The sequence below is a fragment of the Asterias rubens genome, chromosome 22, assembly GCF_902459465.1.
Source record: "Asterias rubens chromosome 22, eAstRub1.3, whole genome shotgun sequence".
Lineage (NCBI taxonomy): Eukaryota > Metazoa > Echinodermata > Asteroidea > Forcipulatida > Asteriidae > Asterias > Asterias rubens.
In genome coordinates, this window is record NC_047083.1 from 176,994 (window position 1) to 200,341 (window position 23,348).

Here is a 23,348-nt window from a genome sequence, read left to right on the forward strand (position 1 = left end):
AAATCTCAATAATATTTTCAGAATCTTGACAGGTCGGATGGAATTTCATAAGCTTCGCTTCCAAAACTTTTATTCCCATAACCATTTGAGTCCATGGTGTGTTCGGATTGGTAGCTTGGTACATAAACATTTTGACATTTTCCCTTGTGGTTTATTACTTGATTTTGACAAAATTTTCTGTAGACTCATGAACAATAATTGGCCTATCAATGTCTTTTGTGTCTGTGTTGGTATATAAACATTTTTTAAATGGGGATGTTTGACTACACAATAGGACAATCGGATTGAAATGAACATTAAAATTGTTACGGTTCAAGGTCGTGTGGTAACTTTTACCCAATAAAAATATTTCAACTTACAAAATGTTTCAAGAGTGCTTCTTTGTTTCTTTGGTAAATTAACACTGTTAATAGCTCTCAACTATTGAAAGCAAAGCGAATCTAGAAATCAACACCCAAACTGTGTTATGTATACGTCGTGAATTAACAAGGCACGCCAATTAGTTATGTGGATTCAAAATTATTTATTTGACTCCACAAAATGGCTGACCGTGTTTAGTTTGCAAAGTAAAAGGAAAACAACGCAATTTCGAGGCATATAAAGGCTCTATACACTATCGGTAAAATCACTTAAAATAATTGTTAGCATAAAAACTAACTTGGAGAGCTGTTGATAGTATTAAAGCATTGTGCAAAACGGCTCCCTCTGAAGTAACGTGTTGGTTTTTTTTAGAAAGAAGTAATTTCTCACTAAAAATATTTCGAGATCTCAGAATTAGATTTTGTCGAAATCAAGCATCTGAAAGCACACAATTTGTGCGACAAGGGTGTTTTTTTTCTTCCATTAGTCTCTCGCAACTTCGACGACCAATTGAGCTCAAATTTCCACAGGTTTGTTATTTAATGCATATGTTGAGATACACCAAGTCTGATGACTGGTCTTTGCCAATTACTAATAGTGTCCTGTGTCTTAAAAACCACATTTCTAAACCATATTTAAACCGCGCTTTTCATAGACCAACTCGCCTGATCCATGCAACGTGCCCCTTCAAAGTACACTTCATTATGTTATAAAGTTCATCAATTCCTAGAATATACAAGAATCGAGTCGCGTCGTACACCAAGTGTTTGGTTATCACTCTGTGATAAATAAGTTGGGGTAGGGGCGTTGGGGTAGGGGCGTTGGGGTAGGGGCGTGGGGTAATGTTTGGACGTATCCTTCAAAATAACAGAGACGTAACTAATTCTTGATAGAGTATAAGCTTACTGTTTAATGACCTATTGCTCCATAACGTAAGAACATTACACTATAACATCATTGTGTGTACACATCAATATCTAGCACTAACAAAACCTTGTTAATAATTCGATTCTCTGTCACTCGGAACATTCCAAACTAGTCCACTCCCTTCGTGATAAACTGTCATCTAAATAACGATTTCGGTTCTCACACAATTGTTTTAAAATGTTACAAATAAAAACTTTAAAATAAATAATGACGTCAGAAAGGTTTATAATATTATGCAAGGCTGAACCCACCAATCAGAGGGTAGGAGTTAACCACTGCAGCTATCAACCAATAAAGAGAACTTAATAATGATTTATTCAACATAATTGTCCAATCGGGTGTTATTTAGTAATGAATATTCATATTGCATGTTGCCATGAAAGGCGCGTTTGCTGGGGGGGGGGACTTTTGGTTTGTTTCTTTATTTCATTTGTTTCGAAGCGAAACAGAGGAAGGGACTGCCTTGTATTATTGTTTCATGTTGTAGTTTACAAGAGGCCTTTCCCTCCCCCTACACAAACAAGCAAGGTAAACATTTTCCCCTGCCTCATCCAAAGATGTTGTCTGGGTGTTTAACTTCTCACAGGCGCATGACTAAATAAAACAATCTGGAGGTTTTCTTATGAAGTGAAAAAATAGGATAACTGATGATCCAACCTTACAGGTAAAATGTCTGCATTTCCTGTAGGTTATTATATTAATATTATACTAGCACATAAATTAGTAGAGAATCTCATATTTTCATCATTTTTTGGATTAACTTTTAAAAATGAACACAGCAAGTCTGTGTTGTCATGGATTTTCACATCTTGGTACACTAGTAAAAATATATGCCATACAACTAAACACCTTAGTTTTAAAAACTGTTTTTCCCAGATGATCTTTTTTTTTTTTTTTGGGGGGGGGGATTAGAAAAGAATGTAGTAAAATGAGTAACATTAAACTGTTACTGCAGTCTTCAGTCCATGAAGTTGCAATATTCAGTGGGTGTGGCTTACAGTACAACTTTCCACCAATCAGAACACTCCAAATGTCATGCATATTCATTATATACATGAATAAAACATAACATGCCCACCATTACAAGTCCAATCTTCGGACTAATATTGCCTACAATTAATTGGGAAGGAAAAAAAATCCTATATCTGATAGATGTTCAGTGCATTGAATAACAATTTCTGCCATGATTTGGGGATTCAATTACTTGATCTGAACAGACATAGTTCCCTATGACCACAATTAAAAATACCATGCATTAAATCATTTTGTAAAAGGCACCAGCCCAAAATGAAACCATGGTTGTTAAACGACCAATAGCCTTGTTTATAACAAATTATAACTGCTGTACAATAAGCCGTTCCCATCAAGTATGTGAACTACATTCATGCATGCATTCAGACACTATTGGTTTGCAAACTCTGTAGAGGTGTCCAGACACAAACAAATGTATATAATGCCCCATGCAATCAGTCCCAAACAAAAAGGCGAGATATTCCCACCACTACTAGTACTAGTAGTGTTTTATAACGCTACATTCACATTCCAAGTGTGGACTTCGGAACAAAAGAGTCCACATCATGTAGGTGCTTGAAACACTATGTGGACCTACCCTCATCCACACAGTGTTATTTACAGTGATGAGGAATAGGATTTCCCTTTAGTGTATAGTACATGTACAAAGGAGTATCCACAGAGTGCATGCAACACAGAGTGCATGCATGCACAATGCGCAATTAACATACCATGGGAAAAGACTATTAATGCCTGAATTTAAAAAGAAATAGATTATACACGTATTATTCTATTGAACGTAAAACCATTCAATGGAATTTGCAAAATTATAAATTCACAAAAAATTAGATGAAAGAATAATATTTGAAACAAAGGCTGCAGTAAACAGAAAATATGACCACAAATGAAAGCATTGGTTACTGTTTTGCTAGCCTACACAACTACCCTTTAAATGTTTATGTATACACTGTACAACCTATCACAGGCTACACAAGGCATAGGGTAAAGGTCAACATATAAAAGTCAAATGTTTCTGAAACATCATCTATTTCAGCAGCAACTTGTTTTAAAAAGACTAAAGAATACTGGTATTTCTTGAGCCCAAAAGCCTTAAATCTACCAGCATGTTGAGGTTGAATCAGTCAATGTACAAATATTGAAGACAAGTCAAATGACCAAGACATGATAGGAGCAACTTGCCCAATTAAGAATATTGCCCAGATGAGAACATTCTTCTCAACTATGAGAAAATTAAGTACAATTTGAAACTTTCAGGGTGGAAGAATATAACTAAAAGAGGTTGGATGTAACACTATATGTGAATACAGTATCTATTTGGAGAAAAGTATTGATTCCTAATCAAGAAAGCCTTCTTCTAGGATGCATTGATGTTGCAGCCTTGTGAGGTGTTGAGGGTGGGGCAACAGGTAGTTGGGCTAGGGTGGGGAGCGAGGTAGTTCTTAAGGAGTGCCAACTGTCCTACGTTGAAGTGTGATCCACATCTATTTTGTCCCCCTACTTTACTTCTCCCAAGCTCCACTCCAGAATAACCCCATCCCTGTCAAACCATTCGCCCAATGACATAGAAAAAAAACAATACGTAAGATTTCCTGCAGTGATCATCACAATGAACTCAATCGATATCAGATCGATCGTAGGCGCAGTGGAAGATAAGACACATGGAGTTTTTTTGACCTTTGAAAGTCAGATAAGATGCGTCTTATTTGCTGGAAGTCACAGTCATCACAATCATACAAGTCAAGATTTAAAAAAAATACTTTAAAAATGGTACTCTGTCATCTAGAGATGGGTTTTTGTTTTCTTTTTTACAAATAAAGACAAATAAATGCAGTGGAAGACTTCTTTATATGCACATTTTGAAAATACAGTAAACTAGTTACTATGTATAAACGGAGAAAAAAAAAAAAAAGGCTATAAATAACATGAGGGTCGCACATAGTAACAATGAGCTGTATATATTTGCATTTCTTTTTAAATGTCATCAGTTAACACACTACATTATTCTAATACACTGATAAATATTCATAAGTCATGAATATGTAAAAATGCTAATATATTCTACAATTAATAACTAAACCTGTACACACCTATTAATAAACCAACATATAAAAGGACAACCCACTCTTACAGGGGGTATATGAATATTCATTTATAAATAGTGACTTTCAGTAAGTTATTCAATGCCCAAAAATAGCATTCTTTGAAATTGTGACCATGGCAACAAGATTTAAAAAAGAGAGAGAAAAATCTACATAAAAGACTGGAAGGAACGATTGGATTCTTCCTCCTCCAGGTTTGGGGCGGGGGGGGGGGGGGAGGGGGTCTACGGCAAGCTTTGAATTGAATCAATTATCTACTAAGCTACTGTAGAGTCTGGCGTGTAACAATGTGAAGTACAGCACACTCCTGTAAAAACAATCAAAACAAAAAAAGATTCATTATTTTATCATACAGTTTAATATTTTGTGCATTTATCAGAATTCATCAAATAATACAACAATTTTTTTTTTATAGATTGTATGGTATTTCCCATCAAAATTCAAATACATGGTATGGTTTTATGTACTTTTTGAAAATGCTGCACAGTGGAAAACAAAGTTCATGTGTTTTCATACGATGAACAAAAAAATTGAATTGAATTGAACGATGATGAGAAGAAACAATGCAGTAACAAGTAAATAATCTCATTGTTGCAATTTGGTTTAAAACTTTTGTTGTTATTGATTGTTTTCATACTGTCAATGTTTTCTTTATAAACAAAATCCTGCTCATAATACAACTGGACTTTCATTGGATTTCCCCGAGGTTCTTTCTGCCACTTTATCATTTTAAGATATTGTTCTTACCTGTTTACGTTCTAACTGCACACAAATTGAGAAATCAGTCTTAATTAGTGACTTCATGTTTCTTCAAACTCTCACGGAAATCAGATTTATGCTGGAGATAAAACAAGAAAAGTACGAGACCATATGTAAGATTACACTCCTATTATATTTGCGGATGTATAAATAAATTCTTGAATGAAAGATCTCATGCGACCTGATAATAATGTCAACTTATAATATAGCACATAAAAGTCCACATAAAAGATGATCAAGGCACTTCACACACACAAAAAAAACAAGACCAAAAACATCTTATCTAAGTAATTATTAAAGTAATCTAATAAATTCTTAAACAACAGCTAACAATGTTTAAATCATTAAAAAGTATAAAGTATATTGCAAACCAAAAAGGGGGGGGGGGGGGGAGAAGAAAGAAAGTTGCATTGTAATTTTTACAGAGAAAAATTGAACTGGATAAAGTTGTTTTTCAAACCTGGTCAGTTTTGTCTTCTGATTTCTTCTCTACTTTCTTCAATGTTGGCTTCACACTGAAAATAAACATACAAATCAAGAGTCAGGAATCATCTTACTCAGAACTTCAGACAATCTGATCTGATTGGCTGCATATTGCACCCCAGCACCTTGTAAACCATCACTTGGTGCTATTCGAATAAATCTGTCTCATACTTCAAAGAGACGCACCAAATATTTCAGTACAGACAGAATAGTTTGAGATAAAACTACTGAGAAGAATTGCTACTTACAATCTACCCTTTATTTCCATTGCTCTTCTGTTCAGCTCGTCAATCTACAAAAATCATCACATCAAAAAAACACAACTGTTACACAAATGTAATATGAATACAAAATTCCTCAAAGCACTTGACAGCAAAATGAAAAGCATTAAGAAACAAAAACATAGAGTAACGAAGAACCAATCACTTTCAAATGTCTTACATCCAAATCTTTATCTCGGACTTCAACTTCTAGATCATATTTATCACTTTCAGCTAGTACGAGTTGCTCATGAAGTCTTTCACAGAGTGCTTTAAGATCTCGTTGACTCATGGAGTCTACATCGACCATCTTAACATTATCATTAATGAATTGAGATTTCTCAGCAGCAGTCTCTGTCTTTTCCTTCTGAAGGTCTTGACCAGCTTTCTTCATCATCATGGCCTAAAGACAGAGAAAACAAGTTTTTAATTTTAAAGTTATACACTGGGAAGAATTGGTTTGATCCACCCACCTACTTCACGTTTTGATTATTAAATATTGAATGGTGTTTTAATGTAATCTATACACGGAACAACAAAATATTGCTTCAAATATACCAGATATTTTAGATCAAAGGTTTTCAACATCAGTAGTTTTCTGTGACTTTTCCTTTTAATCAGAGTAGAAATTGATGATCTTGGCGTCTTTTCACACTTACCTTGATATTCATCTTACGACCTGATTTCATTTTGCCCATAAGTGACATTTTCTTCCCCTCAGCGGGTGGAGCCGCCGTTTCTCCATTCTCAGCGGGTGCAGCTGGTTTCTTCTTACGCTACAATCAACAATAAAGTTATATTTATTTCATTTCTCTGACAGATTAAAAGTACAATATAGCACATTGGTAAAAGCATTAAAAGATACACTAGGCCTAATGAAATAATAATAATCAGCTTTTATACAGCACCATTAACCCCCAAAAGGGTCCTGTGGTGCTTTACATAGGTTACAAATATTAAGCAAGTTAAGAAAATAATGAACAATTTAAGAAAAACAGATAAGAATGCATAAGAAAATTACAACTGACCAAAGACAATTTTTTTACAAATTTAAGTAACAACAATACTGGACAATTTAAGATAAACTGAGAACAATTCAAATACAGAGGAATGAAAGAGAACCAGCTTGAGCTTGAAGGATTGCCTAAAAGAAAAAAAATCATGTCTAGAGGCTCTCCTCTCAAGTTAACTTGAACTTCCTTGGATCATTCTACAGGAAATGCCATCTGTAAACCATCAAATTCACATACAATTCAATTCAATAAATTTATTATTAACATCACATTAAAATCTTATGATAAAAAAAACCAAGAAATATTTGTAAAATAGAAAAAAATAACTATAAAAATATAAACGGGACAAAATACACAGTGACAGAAATATTTACAATTATACAATTATCTAAAAAATAACAAAAATTCTTATACAGTGCATGTTTGTACATAAAATACAGACTAAATGTCAATTCAAGTCAATTTTATATATTTTATCACAAGTTAAAAATGATCCAGAATGAACAACTTTTCACAGCAATTTAAGTAACTAAGATGGCAACCTTTGGGGTCTTCTTTCCTCACTAGAAATAAACTTTAAAAACGACTCCAGCTACGATTAAATAATCTTACCTCTTCTTCCTCTCGTTTCTTTTTGCGATCAGCGTCGGCTTTTGCCTCAGCTTCCTTCCTTTTCCGTTCCTGAATAATAATAAAAATAAAAATAAACATAATAGTAAAGTATTTATAGAGAGCCCCACCCCAATCCAACACTAGTGGACACCATGGTGACACCATGTTAGAAATCTCTTTTATGAGTAGTGGTTGCTCCGAGATCTCATAATATGACTTGTGAATAGAGAAAAGTAAATGTCTTACTTCACCAACGAGAGACAATTGTGGTAAGAAAATGTTAGGACTAAGTAAGGTTTGTGGTGTTACCATGTTAGAAGAATCTTTTATGAGTAGTGGTTGCTCTGAGAGGAGACGGTTTCTGCTTGATGTTTTCAATTAGTTTGCTCTGACCCTCTCCTGGAGAGCACACTGACCAAAACATGGAGCAGTACAAACCGGCTCTTCTTAGAGCCATAATTACTCACAAAAGAAATTCTACATGGTGTCACCTGAACCTGAACTAGCTGAACCTGAACCTGAACTGCAAACCTTACTCACAAAGTATGATCTTATTTAAAGGCAATTTATGCCTGTCCATAAGGGTACAAGTAACATTCCTTAAGAACAAGGGACTGCCCCGTTTTTTCCAGCGTGCCTATCCTGAAGTCTTAATCGCTCCTACCTCATCTTGCTTGCGTTTCTTCTCCTCAGCTAGTCTCTGTCTTTCTTCTTCTTCTTCTTGTCTACGTCGTTCCTCTTCTTGAGCTGCTTCTTCTTGCTGTTGTTGCTCCTAATCAATCACAATGTCATTAAGAGGAAGGTGTAAGTGGAAACATTTAGTGGCAATGAAAACTTATTTGTTAGAAGTCCAAAGCAGCTTTCAAAAGCATTTTGAGAAACATTTCACTTCGAAGTAATGTGGTTATACATGTGAGATCAGTTTTAATACCCCAATATTTGACTCTGGGAAGCGTTATACTGCAGTAATGCTTCATGTAAGATCAGTTTTAATACCCCAATATTTGACTCTGGGAAGCGTTATACTGCAGTAATGCTTCATGTAAGATCAGTTTTAATACCCCAATATTTGACTCTGGGAAGCGTTATACTGCAGTAATGCTTCATGTAAGATCAGTTTTAATACCCCAATATTTGACTCTGGGAAGCGTTATACTGCAGTAATGCTTCTTAGATTGGTATTCATTTTCTGACTAATTCTTCCTGCATGAAACACTGACCTCTTCTTGTCTTTGACGCTCTTGCTCCTCTTCCTGCCTCCTTTGTTCTTCTTCTTCTTCTTGTGCTCTGGCTGCAGCTGCTTCTTCCTCCTGTTAACAATCAAGAATAATAATAGTAATAATGATACAGGCCTGGAATGACATGCAGGCCACAGAGGCAATGCCCTCTGTTCCCCCTGGTCTTGGCCTTGGTGCCCCTACAAAAGTTATTTTAATGCATTATTGGGTTTCTACCGGTGGTTTAAACAAACATAAAGACAACAAATTAAAATGATTAGGTTTGGGGGGAAGTTGACCTGTTTGGTTAATAAATGGAGGCATTAGTGGTTACCATGGATTGGGGGTAACTATGGATAGATGGTTGCTATGGAATGTTACAATAAATGGATTAAAACTATGGGTACATGGTTGCTATGGATAGGTTGTCATGATGGATAGATGGTTGCTAAGGAAGGTTACTATAAATGGATTTAACTATGTATACATGGTTGCTATGGATGTGTGGTAACTATGGATAGATGGTTGCTATGGATTGGTGGTAACTATGGATAGATGGTTACTATGGATTGGTGGTAACTATGGCTATGTGGTTGCTATGGGTAGGAAGGTACTACAAATATGTCATTGCTCTGGATGGGTGGTTGCTATGGGTACGGTGGAGATAACTATTTGAAGTTTCTTTGGATCACCTTGCGTCTCTCTTCATCTTCATTATTGTTCTCCTCTTCCTGTTCAATCTCGTCTCTAGATGGACTGTCAGCCTGTTGACAAGAGTATGACAATGACAATGACAATGACAACAACATAAATGACAAACCTGCAATCAGATGTATTCAAATGTCAAATGATGATGTAATGACAAAGAGAAAATGGTTATCAAAATGGAAAGATGACAATGTCAATGATATTGAAATAATGACAAAAATGACAATGACAGTGACAATTGTAACATTGTATTAGTGGTAAAACAAGGATAATGAAGTCAGCATGTAAGGTATTGCAGCTGCCAAACAAATGATAAAGCATTTACAACCCGTTTATAAGAAAAATGTGATCAAAGAATGAGATAAAATTAATTTTTGTGACTGTGACAAAGCTAATTTTCCAAGAACAACTTTTATTTTGTATAGAAATATTTTGCAGTGACACCGTGTTGATAACTCTCTTTCGAGTAGTGGTGGTTCTGAGAAATATCTGAGGGTTCAATGTTTCTGACAGTATACTCTCTCCGTCGTCAGGAGACCGATAGAGACAACACTCTTCATCGTCAGGTGATGACAGACGGAGAATGTTGAGCCCTCCGCTTCTTCTCAGAACCACCGTCACTCCAAAAAGATTTATTTACATGCTATCACTGAAACCATTTTTTTTTTCCTTCAGTGAAGTGGTCGTTGGGAGGGTGTACTCACTTCATCATTTTCTACAACTGGTTCTGGCTCTGGTTCTGGTTGACGTTCTGGTTCTGGAGCTGGTTCAGGAACTCCCTCCTCTTCTCGTTGTCTTCTTTCTCTTCTTTCTCTCCTCCGTCTCTCAGCGTCTGTCTCCTCAGTAGGACCATTTGTTTCTATTGTTTCCGATTCACCTGCGTCCAGTCTAATTTAAATAATTAATTGACGAGCCAAAATGTAAATGAGGATTTTAGAATTTCAAAGTTGTTAAGAAGTTTGACGAGTTTCAGTACAGGAAAAAAAAAACACTTTTTGAGATATGGAGGACACTATATGAGTACACTGTTTGGGCGTAAACAGACAAATTTACCCAAACCTAATAGTATAGTGTCCATTGTATCTCAAATTGGCTTATAGTATGAAAAGAGAAAATGGAATGAAGACCAATTCATTTCACAACTGTATATTGAATTTCATTATCACAAGAAACAAAAACATGCAAAAATTCAGTGTATATATATATAAATGGAAAGGGAAAGAGCATTCACTTGTAGTTCTGAACTGTTCTTTTGACCATCACTCAATCACATGCAATTATCCAAAGTAGTAGCACATAATAGACATGTGTATTTTGAGGAACGGAAGATAGAACAACGCCAACATTTCAAATACATATTTCAAATAACTTCAAAATTGCGTCCAGGATTTCCAGAATCCTATTCATCAGTTAAAAGTTCAATCACACAAAAATCATGCTTCAAAGTGTAAGTTTCACTCATGATTAAATCTTATTAATAAATCAAGAATACATGAAACTGCATGTTAAAATTAGAAACAGAAAGCACAATACACAAAGCACAAATATACATAACTTTGAGAACTTCCTGTAACTTGAGTAACACAACTCTTGGGTTACAACATCTGTAATTCAAATTATGTCATAGGTTGAATAGGACCAGAAATAATACTGAACAATAAAACAACAGCATTATTAACAAGGAAGTATTGCATACCTGGAATTCAATCTTTGAGAGGGCAAGGCAAATTTCAATTTGCAAAGGGTGAACTTTCACCGACAACTCTCACGAATTTATGAGGCACTTGTTGAATAATTATTGACAGGTTGTCGCTGGTCATGTTTTTAAAAACTATTTCCATGTTTGCAAGAGAAAACTATTGAAAATAGAAAGTTTGAGTATGGATTTGCATTGATAAAAAGTTATTGCCATACTAATTATAAGTTTTTTAAAGAGTTTTAGAAAATAAATTGTAAAATTTTAACTGGTGTTCAGAGGAAAGTCATTGTGAAAATTCGATTTTCTTCAAAGACAGGCTGTGTCTGAATTAATGGCTGTGGAAGTGGCTGTGGCTAGGTTGTTGAAAGCCAATTATTCATAGTTGTAGCCAACGGCTATAGCCACGGCTAAAGCCACTATAAAGCCACTTAATTCAGACATGGCAAACTATTTACATTTAATGGTTAAACAAAAAACCAAAAAGTGTTAAATACACGCACAATTCTCTTTTCCGTCTTCTGTTTTCTCGTCTCATTCTTAGCTCTTCCAGTTGCCGATCCACCTCCTCTGGATTTCCATTCTCCAATGCTGCTCTGAAGAAGTTAGAGACAAACAAGGAACCAATACAATCATGCAACACACAAGGTCTGATACTTCATTCTTCTAAGGACTTTCTCATGTCATGGCCGAGTGGTCTAGTTCACCAGACTCAAGCTCTGGTGTTGTCAGCAGCAGAGTGTGGGTTCGAACCTCGGTCATGACACTTGTACCCTTGAGCAAGGCACTTAACCACAATTACTTCTTAATGAGTTGGGAGGGTAGGAAATTACCTCCAATGCCTCCATGAAGTATCAGACATGCACACTGTTGTTAGCACAGCAATCATAATGCATCCAATTTATCAGAACATTATTTTTATAAATATTTAAGTATTCAAGTTGACAGCATATTCAAAACAACACAGTAATGTATGTGTACGTATATCGAATATGTGTCCAAGTTCATTACAAAGTATGAGACCACTGTCCTACAGTTATGTGGACCAGAATAAAACAAACTTTTCTTCTTTGGAACATTTTAAGAAGCAATAAAGCAGAGGGAATTTCCCTCAATATCACTTGGAGTCCAAGCCTCGCCTTATCCTCCTCCTCTCTCATCATTTTATCCAGTGAACCATTAGTTGGCACAACAGTCTCAAATAATAAGGAGGCTCAGCCACATCTTTTCATATGGGCCTACAAGGGACGATCCCTTCACACCAAAGCGGCCAACAAACATCAATCAAGGGTTAAAATGCAAAGCAAACAGTATTCAATATTAAGTCAACATGCCCAGTGACACACTCAAAATATTAATAACAAATCTGACAAAGAACGTTTTAATGACAAACGTAAACATTTGGATTGTGAGTAGACCAGGTCAAGTAAACGTCTCTCCAAACAAACACCGACTAGTTTATAATTAAGCATACTAACGCCCTTACTATAGATCTGTTTACACTACATGGCAAATTCCCATCCCTGGGGAACTCCTTGGGGATTTTAACCTCACTGTCACCCCATGTTCGTTTGAAGCCCATTACACATAACAGCAATTTAGCAGGGGTCCTTTGCTTTATTTTAGCATGGTTGCAGAGGTTTACTAATTGCACTTTGTGTGAAAGGACAATCAGTGATTGGACTGTCCAAGGTCCTCTGTGAAATCTTCTCAACCATTGCTTAATTTTGTCAGAGGTCCAACTAAAACAAATTGTACAAGGGGGAAATCCAATTTTTGGAAGGACCTTTTAAAATAACTTTTGGAATCATTGTATAATAAGTTGCTTATTTTTAGTTGTGTTGCACTTTGTGAACAATCACAACCAATTTAAAGTCATTAAAAGGTTTCCTACACACATGCTGAATGATTCTAATATTTAAATGAATTTATCATGGCTGTTCTATTTACTTCTCTGCCTCCCTCTTCCTTCTTCTCTCCTCTCGACGGCGAGCTCTTTCATCCATCTCCTCATCCATCTTGAATTTATAAGGAGGGAATAAGGCCTGGGAAATATGTAAACAAAAACAACAACAAAACAACAAAGGTTAGTATCTTTGAATCTTTAAAAAGTCTAGGTGCCCTTTTCCAAGTTCCAATACAAATGTTAAGGCCTGTAAAGGGGTAACAATTTAAAATTTAAAAAAGTTATATTTTGCTCAAGAGTTAAGCCCGGTTTACACTTCCGAATGCCAATGCGATGCGGATTTTGACGTCACAGCTCCATTTTTCGCTGTGAATATTTTGCAGGAGTTGAACACAGCTAAACTCTATTGCATTCTCATTCAGAGGAAGTATGAGCCAGGCTTAAGTTTAAAATTCAAAGGTTCTCTTTCAATGAAGTCAGACACACAATTTCAGAGTATGAATTGTCAGACTATGATCAGGCCACTCTGGGAATCCTTCTGCCATGGCTACATCATTCACTTGAGTGATCCAATCCACCCAGCATGTAATCATACCCAACCTCTACAGTGGGTTTATAGCTCCATAGTTCCACCATAAACCCATACAACCAACCAAGCCTGCAATGCAACCCTACAATGCCCAGCAGCAAGGCCAAATCCTTGCCCAATGAATAGGAAATGTTTATTGTTCACATGTTATGTTGTGATTCCCAATTCAGATCTAACACCATAGTACTACCAGTTTGATGGGTAGAAGGGGATTTTAAGTGACTTGTAGATTAAACGAAATGTAATGAGGAAGAAATTCATTCATTATACATTGGATGGAATGCAATCTCATTCTTCTTGGGACAAGGCCACCATCCCAAAAGAAAAACAGCCCTTCCAAACGGTTATCTGTTCAAGACAAACATTTTAAGGGGTCTCTTGTAGGGCTTTTTTATACATGTAAAAGATAACAAGCACCAATATCCCAGCGAGAGACATTTCTATCTCAAATAATAAAGTACAAAAGTCAAGCAAACGGCATTCAAACAAAACTATTCCTCCATAAGTCAAAGATGTAGGCCTTCTTATTTTCCTTTAAATTAAAGGCCAGAGTTTAATCGCATCTCCACTGCTGAGTGACTTCTGATATTTTAAAACAACTTAATGAGGCTTCAAGAATATCCCAATTTAAGTCAAGTAAAGAACGGAACAGCCTGCTAATGATTGGTAAATGTCAACAGTGGTACAAGTAACATTGTGGCACTGTGCTAATGCAACTATGTGTGTCTGCTGTCTCTTCTCAGACAGAGTTCAGGAACATAAAATATTAACTCAGTGAATTATTTGTTTATAAACCAGAACAAAATGTGCAGGCCTCAAAATAGCCGTAGACACTCACAGCAATTGCTGTGGTGCATTGCGCTTTTGCTGTGGTGCATTGCGCTTTTGCTGTGGTGCCCTTTGCAAAGTTCCAAATACAAATAATTTACATTTGCCTCATAGAAATGCCCCTTACCAGAGGAAAATTGCTGTGCCCCGTCAAGAGGGGATTTCAAGGCCTGAAAATGTCAGCATGTGCATCCATGGGGAGAACTTTGGTCCAGAAGTCTCTAAAAACAATTCCTCCTAAACAGACACTCAAAACATAACGGACAAAGCTTGACTGTTTTTCATAATACTTGGGGACAAGTTTCGGACCTGATTATGAAATTCTTATGGGCAAGGCACTCTTCCTTTTGTGTAGAGCACCTTTAAATCCCAGCAGAATAATTCAAGGTGCACCAAGCAAGGTAAGGACTACATTGCCTCGCTCCAGTCAGGCCTGTATTTAAAACCACATGGGAAGAAAGTCTTTGGTTCATCACTACTGAGTTGACAGCAAGAGATAAAAAAGACATCAATGAGTTGGCAAGGATATACAGGAAGCAATTAAAATACTTGAAATAGGAGGAGATAAATGAGAATACTTAATAGCAAAGACAGGACACTGTAAAGATACAAGTACAAGTGTTGTCAAGTTCTAAACTTTTAAATCTGGTTAAGTGGTAGGTAAAAATATTGGAGGGCTAAAACCATAGGTAAACTAATCCTTAGACAGATCAGCGGGGATTTAATGTAGTTTGGAATATCAAAAAGGGTGGTGCAATATTTCAAGTTACATCATTAAAAACACATTACATAGAGTCCTGAGAACACCACATTGAAACTCAGAGATGGACAATAATTTTTTTCTAAAACTGAGGCTTCGACTTTGGTTCCTCATCACAGGCTTCGTCAGTTAAACCTACTTTGAAATATGTGCTTGCGAAGTTGTGGTATGTAGCTTTAGATATGGTTGACAAACCCTAACCTACAACTGAACCATGGTTTCAATAAACCCTAGTAAGAGGACCGAACAAGACCTAGAAAAGACATGAGTAAATAAACATCAATTTTTGCAAATAGTACATGTACATGGTGAAAGGTCTTCCTTTCTGTATTGTGAGAGAGTTCAAGTTTGTAGAATGTCAACCATTCTAGAGTTTTGATTACATAATATACCCTCGAACTCTGTTATGATTCTAAAGAGTTGTGCTCCATAAATCAGTTATAGTTTACATAATCACTGACCCTCAACATTATATACAATGCTGATTGGGGTGTTTCTAGTTTATTGAGCTGGTCCCTTGACGTCCTTTAACCTTTTGTAGAGACATGACATACCTTACATACCAAGACTGCCAGTCAGTTCATAGCTAAGGAGGCAAATTGAATGGGGGTGCCCCAGTCACTCATGGTTGATACTTGTGTATATAAAACACTGTCTTGTATACAAAACCCAGGATGCAAGAATAAGTGTTTTACTGTGGTGTATACAAAGATCATTCCCACTGTTAAACCATGGAGGTAGAATTCCCATGGCTCCATGGTAAATCAGACTGAAAAATATATAAATGTCCATTGTTTGAGGCTGAAACAAATTTAGGGCTTAAATTTTTTTCAAGAAGGGCACAGCAATTTTCCTCTGTTATATGAGCACTGCTAACTTTGGAAAATTGAAAATTGTATTGAACCTTTGCAAAGGGCACCACAGCAAAAACATAGGGCACCACGGCAATTGCTGTGGGTGCCATGGGTTATTTTGAAGCCTGCAAATTCCACATACTTTTATTCAGATTCTCTCAAATCAATTGACATTACTCTCTTCCATAACACAATCTTATGAACTGACCACAGCTTTCTTCTTTTTAAGCCACAAGAGAAGATTATCAGAGATTTTGTGGCTTTGGTTGGGTTGAAACATCAGGCTACTATTAACTATTTTGTTGCATTTATAACATAGGTAATTTTTGTTGGTCAGCAGTTTCCAATATCTAATTCTATTTTCTCTTTAAGATTTAAAAGGTTAGGGAATGGAGAGATCTTGTTCAAGATCCAACATCTAACAGGATCTTTCAACTTGTAATTGTTACAAATATGAACAGTAAACTAACCAGAGATAGAAACAAAGTCAAGAAAGTGATATTTTATACTCAGAAAACCAAACTTGATCGGCCTTTTACAAAGAGTAGTTTGAACCAATTAAATGGTTCACTGCAACTGAGTAAACCAAGATTCTTTGTTGGATTTATTTTCATTATTGATACCTCAGGGGCGAGAGTCATTGCCGACAAAAAAAGTATGAAACTAGGATCCAAGTGTTTTGAGGTATGTTGAAATGTTCCACCTTTTGGTAATCCCTGGAGTTTATATTTTATAGAGTTTTTAAAAACAGTGTCCTTAGCACTAGAAAGTAGATCAAAGACTAGTACTTGTTTTTATGTGGATAAAAAGACAGTTGATTTTTTTCACCAGACCATTTTAATAAGTCTGAATTCAGATAAAAATCTAAAATATTCTAGTCGCAAAGATCGTAGGTCATAGAGGAAAATGGAGAGTTATGACCATCGCAATCGCAACTAGAAATATCCAATCCCTGTACATTTCTCTAAATCCTGAACTTCATGACCTTGTTACATTCGATTTATCATCCAGCCTGGATGACTCCAAGCGCCTCTTTACGGTTGGTGTAAACTTCAACATTTCCATCAAATATTAGACACACCCTGTCCGGTGTATTGAAAAGGGAATCGGGTTTCCACAATAGGTTTGAGGGTATGTTTCTAAGTGATCGGATAAAACTATGTCACAATTGACCTTAAGGTCAGAGATATAATTCATGGAGTTTCTCACTGTATCGTTCCACTCAGTGCAAACACAGCAATATGGTTCAAGTCAATAGACTGTTTTGTTATCATTTTGAAATTCAGACGAACAAACGCCAGAAGTTCACTGTCCAAAACTCCAAAAACTGTCCATTAACTGCTACATTTTGCAAACCACAAAACTGATTTTTCTCTTTTCATCATGATCTCACATTTTACTTTATAAAACAATGAAACATAATTTATAAAAACAAAAGACACGTTTGATTTTGCTCGAAATTTGGTTCAAATTTATGTCTAAGAATGGCAGGCCTCGAAATAACCCAAGTATACATTAAATAAATAGCACTCTACTCAGGTGAAAGTAAAGTATGGCTGACAAAAAGTCAGAAATTCAACAACAACAAATCAATAAAGAAAAATACCAAAAAGTTCATGGGTTAAATTTAATCCAAATCTAAAGCATAAAAACTCAGTCATTTTATGATACGGGTCAAGAAATTACAGGGTGCAATTTGGATAAAAATTTGATAACAGGTTCTGACGTGTGTGGGAACAGAACAGAAAAACTGTAAACAGGTAACTGCACTTACTGACTCCAAGCTAGTCCTACCCTTGATTGATCTGTGGGTTACTTATTGACAGGCAGTCATCATAGTGTGTTAGCTAGAGGGTGTCTGGGTGTCTTTTTCACACCCTGTTTTAAATTTTGACACCCTGTTTTATCTGTCATTCACATATGATGTAAATTGTAAGTGAACAATTTCGACACCTCAGTTTTTAAATGTCCAGCACATTTGGATCCTTTTCAGATCTAGAATTTCATCTTTAAAAGAGAAAGCCATTTTCATTTTTCAGAGCGCATTTCCATTGGAAAATCTTTAAGTCAAAGGGAAACTTTTGAAGAGGCACCAAGGTCAAGAACAGGGGCAACGGAGGCCATTGCCTCTGCTTAGGCCTGCCATGGGCCTGCATGTAATTCTAGGCCAGTGATCTAGCAAAAACGTAGTAGCAAGCTGTTACCAGTTTACTTTCTGATAACATAGTTATAAATACCCAAGACAGTTTAAATCCATTCTAATTGATTGCAAGGATATCACATTAGTGCCATGATGGAACGCATAGTATAGACATGGTTGGTAAAAACTATTCAAACACATGCTAGTCAGCTGGCACGCCAGCTTACGCGGGTGCTAATTTACAAGTAACACAATCAATACACAGTGGTAGTGCTTACTACTCAATGCATAATCTATGAAGAATGTGAGCCTATACCCTCAACTGTTGCTAGGGTCATAATGCAATTGACCCTCCACGAAACAGATTCCATCTATAAAACGGAGAGGATTTACAGATTTTCTTAATAAATTTTTCAACAAAAAGGGCATTTTTAAAAGAGTAGTGACTCGGTCTTAAAATCTTGCAGGGTGGCTGCGCACTAAAAGGACTTTCCCTTCGGCCCATTCCATATATCGAATGGCCACAACCCTACCTGTTTTAAAGTCTGTAAAAAGTCTGTCGCCCGCTCTTTCAATCCATTCAATCTCCTCATTTCTTGGACACCAAGGAAGGGGTTTAAACTTAAGCAGAATTTTGAGTAAGTTTTTACTTGAATTGAATGTCAAGCAAATCTCACATCAAAATGGCAGTTTACTAATACCAATTCCCTTTAGAGCGAAACCATGCTGAGAGGTTTTCACCATCAATACATTTTCCATGGAACTCTCTCAACCTTCGCCCCCACCTCAAGCAAACTGTCGAAAGTGCTTTGAAATCCATTTCTCTACAAAGACAAGACTGTATAGCCTTAGGCAGTGCATTGTAAGACATTCATGACACACAGTGTAAATTTGTACAACTTTACTGTAATGTTCAGTATTTACTCACTGCTACAGCCCTAAATGGTCAATCACGATTTCCGTATAGTTGATATAAAATACACGTATGGACTGGTAAAAAAGTTAACGAACTTGTGAAATGAGAAAGTAACTGGTTATTCTCCAGCAAGGTCAGTTACTTTTATTCACAGGCATCTAACTGCAGTCTGTCACAAAAAAAACAAGTGTCAGGAACAGCTGAACTTTAAAGCCATTGGACACTTTCGGTACAGAATTTTTTGTTTAAGTTCACAGATTTACAAATAACTTACAGGGTTTACAGAAGGTGATGGTGAAAGACGTCTCTTGAAATATTATTCCATGAAATGCTTTACTTTTTGAGAAAACATTAAAACAATTATCAATTCTTGATCTCGAGAATTACGGATTTATTTTAAACACATGTCATGACACGGCGAAACGCGCGGAAACAAGGATGGGTTTTCCAGTTATTTTCTCCCAACTCCGATGACCGATTGAGCAAAAATTTTCACAGGTCTGTTATTTTATATAGAAGTTGTGATACACAAAGTGTAGGCCTTGGACAATACTGTTTACCGAAAGTGTCCAATCGCTTTAATGAAATGGCACAGCTGAGAAACCCAAAACGATGAAATCAACTGAAAATTTGCTAGCCTGTATTTATTATTTTACAGTATTAAGGCCAACAAGCAAATACAGTCAACAGTTTACTATTCATATGAAGTGTCCTTGCACAAAAATCTCCCACAGTAAATCAGTTTTTTAAGTCACAAAGCATATCCAGTAAATTGTTCCCAACAAAAAGCACGATTCATTCCACTCTGCTGAGTAATTTTCCACTTCACTGATCACATTTTGGGAATTTCTTAGATAATAATATTGTCCATACACAACTCAAAGAGCAACAGTACAATGTGAGTTAAGGTTTAGTACTAAAATTTACAACCAGGAAACACTGAACAGAAGATTCTGGTTCATTCTCAGCGAGATAGGAGAGGATTTTTTTTTAAATTTACTTAAAAATATATCTACAACATATTTTGGTGGGACTTAACAAATCAGTCTATTTAGAATTACCAGAAATAATTTGACATTTGTTTCAATTTAATGTGACAACATTTTATATATTGCTACAGTGTTAGTGTACCCACATTTATATTTAAAAAATAGTAGGAAAACTGAATGGTCACGAGTGGCAAGATGACAATAATGAATTCTAGTACTTTGAGAATATTTGTTTACTTTTTAAACTAGGAAAGTTATCAATACTTCCGACATTCAATCCATTCAAAAAATAAGGAATTGCCGAGTTGATTCACGAGTTAAAAATATTGAACTTTCCGTTGAATTTGACTCATCATACAAACCCACAGGAAAGTTTAACTTGTAAATAAGTCCTATTATTATTCAATTTACCTCAATATTTTTCGAGCCCTTTTCTTTTCCAGACTGCTTTATTTTCCCAATAAATTCCAACTTTATAAGTAACCATTGTGTTTATTGTTTAGTTCAGAGAGTGCATGTGGTACAATGTACATTACATTATACACTTTCAACACAACCTTTTATGGCTAGCCTAAAAAGGCCACCCCTAGACAAGTGCCATTGACTCCAGGCAATGGAACATACCATTACACTCACAGGTAAGAACTATGGCAAGATAAAGAGGGTGAAGGTCATTTAGGAGTGAGCCTAGTTCTAAAAAAATTACCACAACATAGGATTCCTAGCTCTTCAAACATTGCAACTTAATCAATCTAAAAAGTAAATTTGTCTCGTGGTTTATTATTTGATAAATCTTAACATAATTTTTAACTTAAAGTTTGCGATTAATTTTTCTAGTGTCGAAAGTTCTTACGGTGATGGAAATTAAAGTTCATCACAACAAAGTTCACTGCAGGTATGACGAATGAACTTTCAGTTTCTATAAATTTAACCAAATTATAAATGCAAAAAAATTAATGTGGGAAAGGGCATTAAACCGCAAATCAACTATAAATTCATCTTTATCAGTTACAAAATTTAAAATAGCTTTTTAATGAAGTTCAATTTCAGCCACAACCAGTAGATAAGTTACTGGTAAACTCGTTTTAGAAATAAAAACTGTACACAACAGCAAAATAAAAGAACAGGTAATGGTTTTTTTATTTAACCCTCACAAACTATGGAGTTAGGCAAGGAATGAGGTAGTTGCGATAACGTATGTAACCCTCCTCCAGAGGAGGGTTACGGCGGCTGTCGGGAGGAGGGTTACGTTATCGCAACTAGGAATGAGGCTAGTGTATGGTCTCAATCCTCCAATATCATCTTGTCACTTCACACCAACTTGTATGAACCAAGGAGGTAGAACCTCCATATATGAACTAAGATGATTGGGATGCCTTGCCCAGTCCTTCATTTTCCTTCACTATGGAATCTGGCTACTGAAAAATTTGACGACGCTTAGCGCAATTTCATGCTAAGTATTCTATTTCTATGCTGGTGTGGTACTCGTTATAAAAAGTTTACTCTACCAATTCAACCAATTCAATGGATAGTATTACCTTTTACCTTTTCTTTTTCTGATTTGTGATAAAATGCCAGGGAAATTGTTTGATGAGGGAAGTAAAGTGTGAAATTCATAAATTTCCCGCATTATTACATAATCGTTTTCCACTCAGTCAGAACTCATCATGTACTTCACTACCAATAAACAAAATTAAACATAAGATTAAAAAACACCAAACCATAGTTTTAATTAATTGCTTATAAAATCCCAACTAATTCTGTGGAGCAATGAAGGGTATCAACCCCATACAAAATACTTTATGACAGTTCCTTACCCCCACACTTTATACAATCCAAAATAACCATCCCTATTGCAAAATGAAACGTTCACAAGTAACACAAACAGACCACACCACGAATACAAAAAAAGACAAATTACAACTCGACATGTTGCCTTAAAATGGCACCAAACGAGTTTCTAGAGCAGTATACCATGGGCATGATTGGTAGAACAAAACAAAGCTAATCTACTTTTGTTTTTCTACAATGGTGGTCCCTTCATGGCCTAATGAACAATTAATGGAATAAATTACTCGCGAGAAAATCATAATAAATCAATGTCATCAAACTTCCCAATCGAGTGTACAGTACTTTGACATCGTAAACTGGGTTCGTGTACGCAGTCTTGACTAAACTTCGAAGTTTTTAACAGTTTAATTTCACATTTAGCAGTCCTGACAGCTTCTAAGAATTCACCAATAACATCTGAAAGTTATGAACTAAACACTGATGGATTTTGAGGAAAAAAGCTTACCTGGGAATGATCGAAAATGGAGAATAAATCCCGTCCTAGTTTTTTGGCGATGTTCCCTTTTGACACCGCACACCGAAGACAGCGAGCTACAAATCACGTGACACAAGAACCAATCACTGAATGGTCAGCTGAAGCAGCAACTATTCTTGCTCTTACATCAAGTGGGTTTACACCCGTTGAATAAATCAAAGTTTGTCAACTCGAATCAAATTCTTGCGGTCAAAATTCACCCTTGTTACAAAAACAAATGTATTCTTCACTGTCGTTACACAGTAAAATCTTTAAAAATAGAACAAATTGATAATTAAAGGAAGAGACACTGGTTGACAGCAATTGAATATGCTGAATTAAAAGGAAAAAGGAAAAAGTTCATGACTTTTGTAGTCGAAGCAGACGACAGAAAACGATACGTTTTGGACACATAATGGAAGAGTCGATCGTTCATTCCTGGGGTCGACGTTCCTCAATAATTATGAACCATCCCTCTTTGGTAAAAACGGACTCAGCTTTAGCTCTTTGGTAAAACCATCATAAATTCGATGACTTTTAATTTAAACTATCCATGAAAAGAGTTGCCATGGGAATTATCAAAACATAAGAAAAAGTTAATTGTAAACATATTTGCCCATATTTGGAAATGTTGACTTAATTACGTAATGTTTGCAAGTCATCATTGTTGGCGATGTTAATCTTTGAAACGCTCTCAGTCCCTGATCTCCATGTAGATGGCCGGAGTTTATTTCTAGCGACACCAAAATAAACATCTGTTTACACTGTCCTTACTCTATGGTTTACACGATAGGCCTTTAGGGATTATCCAGTATTAATATCGTGTTAAGAATTTCAACAATTCTGTTCTTGTTTGCTGTTAAGTGATCGTTCCTTAGGAAAGATTTGTGGGTCT

At 35.9% G+C, this 23,348-nt stretch overlaps 1 protein-coding gene across 3 annotated transcripts; it reads right to left on the reverse strand.

Moving 5' to 3' along the window:
* Window positions 1–4,203: 4,203 nt before the first annotated feature.
* On the reverse strand, window positions 4,204–22,535 carry LOC117305069 (troponin I-like). 3 transcript variants are annotated; one of them, XM_033789785.1, is made up of 14 exons: window positions 22,445–22,535; window positions 13,117–13,211; window positions 11,670–11,762; window positions 10,175–10,358; window positions 9,455–9,526; window positions 8,766–8,855; window positions 8,210–8,317; window positions 7,546–7,614; window positions 6,580–6,696; window positions 6,102–6,323; window positions 5,909–5,952; window positions 5,638–5,692; window positions 5,166–5,256; window positions 4,204–4,725 (listed from the first exon to the last, which is right to left on the reverse strand). In XM_033789785.1, exons 2-13 carry the CDS (start codon window positions 13,182–13,184, stop codon window positions 5,206–5,208), a joined length of 1,173 nt encoding a protein of 390 aa, XP_033645676.1. In that variant the 5' UTR covers window positions 13,185–13,211; window positions 22,445–22,535; the 3' UTR covers window positions 4,204–4,725; window positions 5,166–5,205. The 3 variants fall into 3 exon arrangements, with proteins under 3 accessions (XP_033645676.1, XP_033645678.1, XP_033645677.1); XM_033789787.1 differs by lacking the exon at window positions 11,670–11,762; XM_033789786.1 differs by lacking the exon at window positions 9,455–9,526.
* Between the last annotated feature and the right edge of the window lie 813 nt (window positions 22,536–23,348).

Excerpts from the sequence above, each read along its gene's own strand:
- LOC117305069 (XM_033789785.1), bottom strand. The coding sequence starts at position 13,184 with ATGGATGAGGAGATGGATGAAAGAGCTCGCCGTCGAGAGGAGAGAAGA. Across the intron at positions 11,763-13,116 it reads AGGAAGAGGGAGGCAGAGAA|AGCAGCATTGGAGAATGGAA; the intron begins GTAAATAGAACA and ends TAACTTCTTCAG. Across the intron at positions 8,856-9,454 it reads AAGATGAAGAGAGACGCAAG|GAGGAAGAAGCAGCTGCAGC; the intron begins GTGATCCAAAGA and ends GATTGTTAACAG.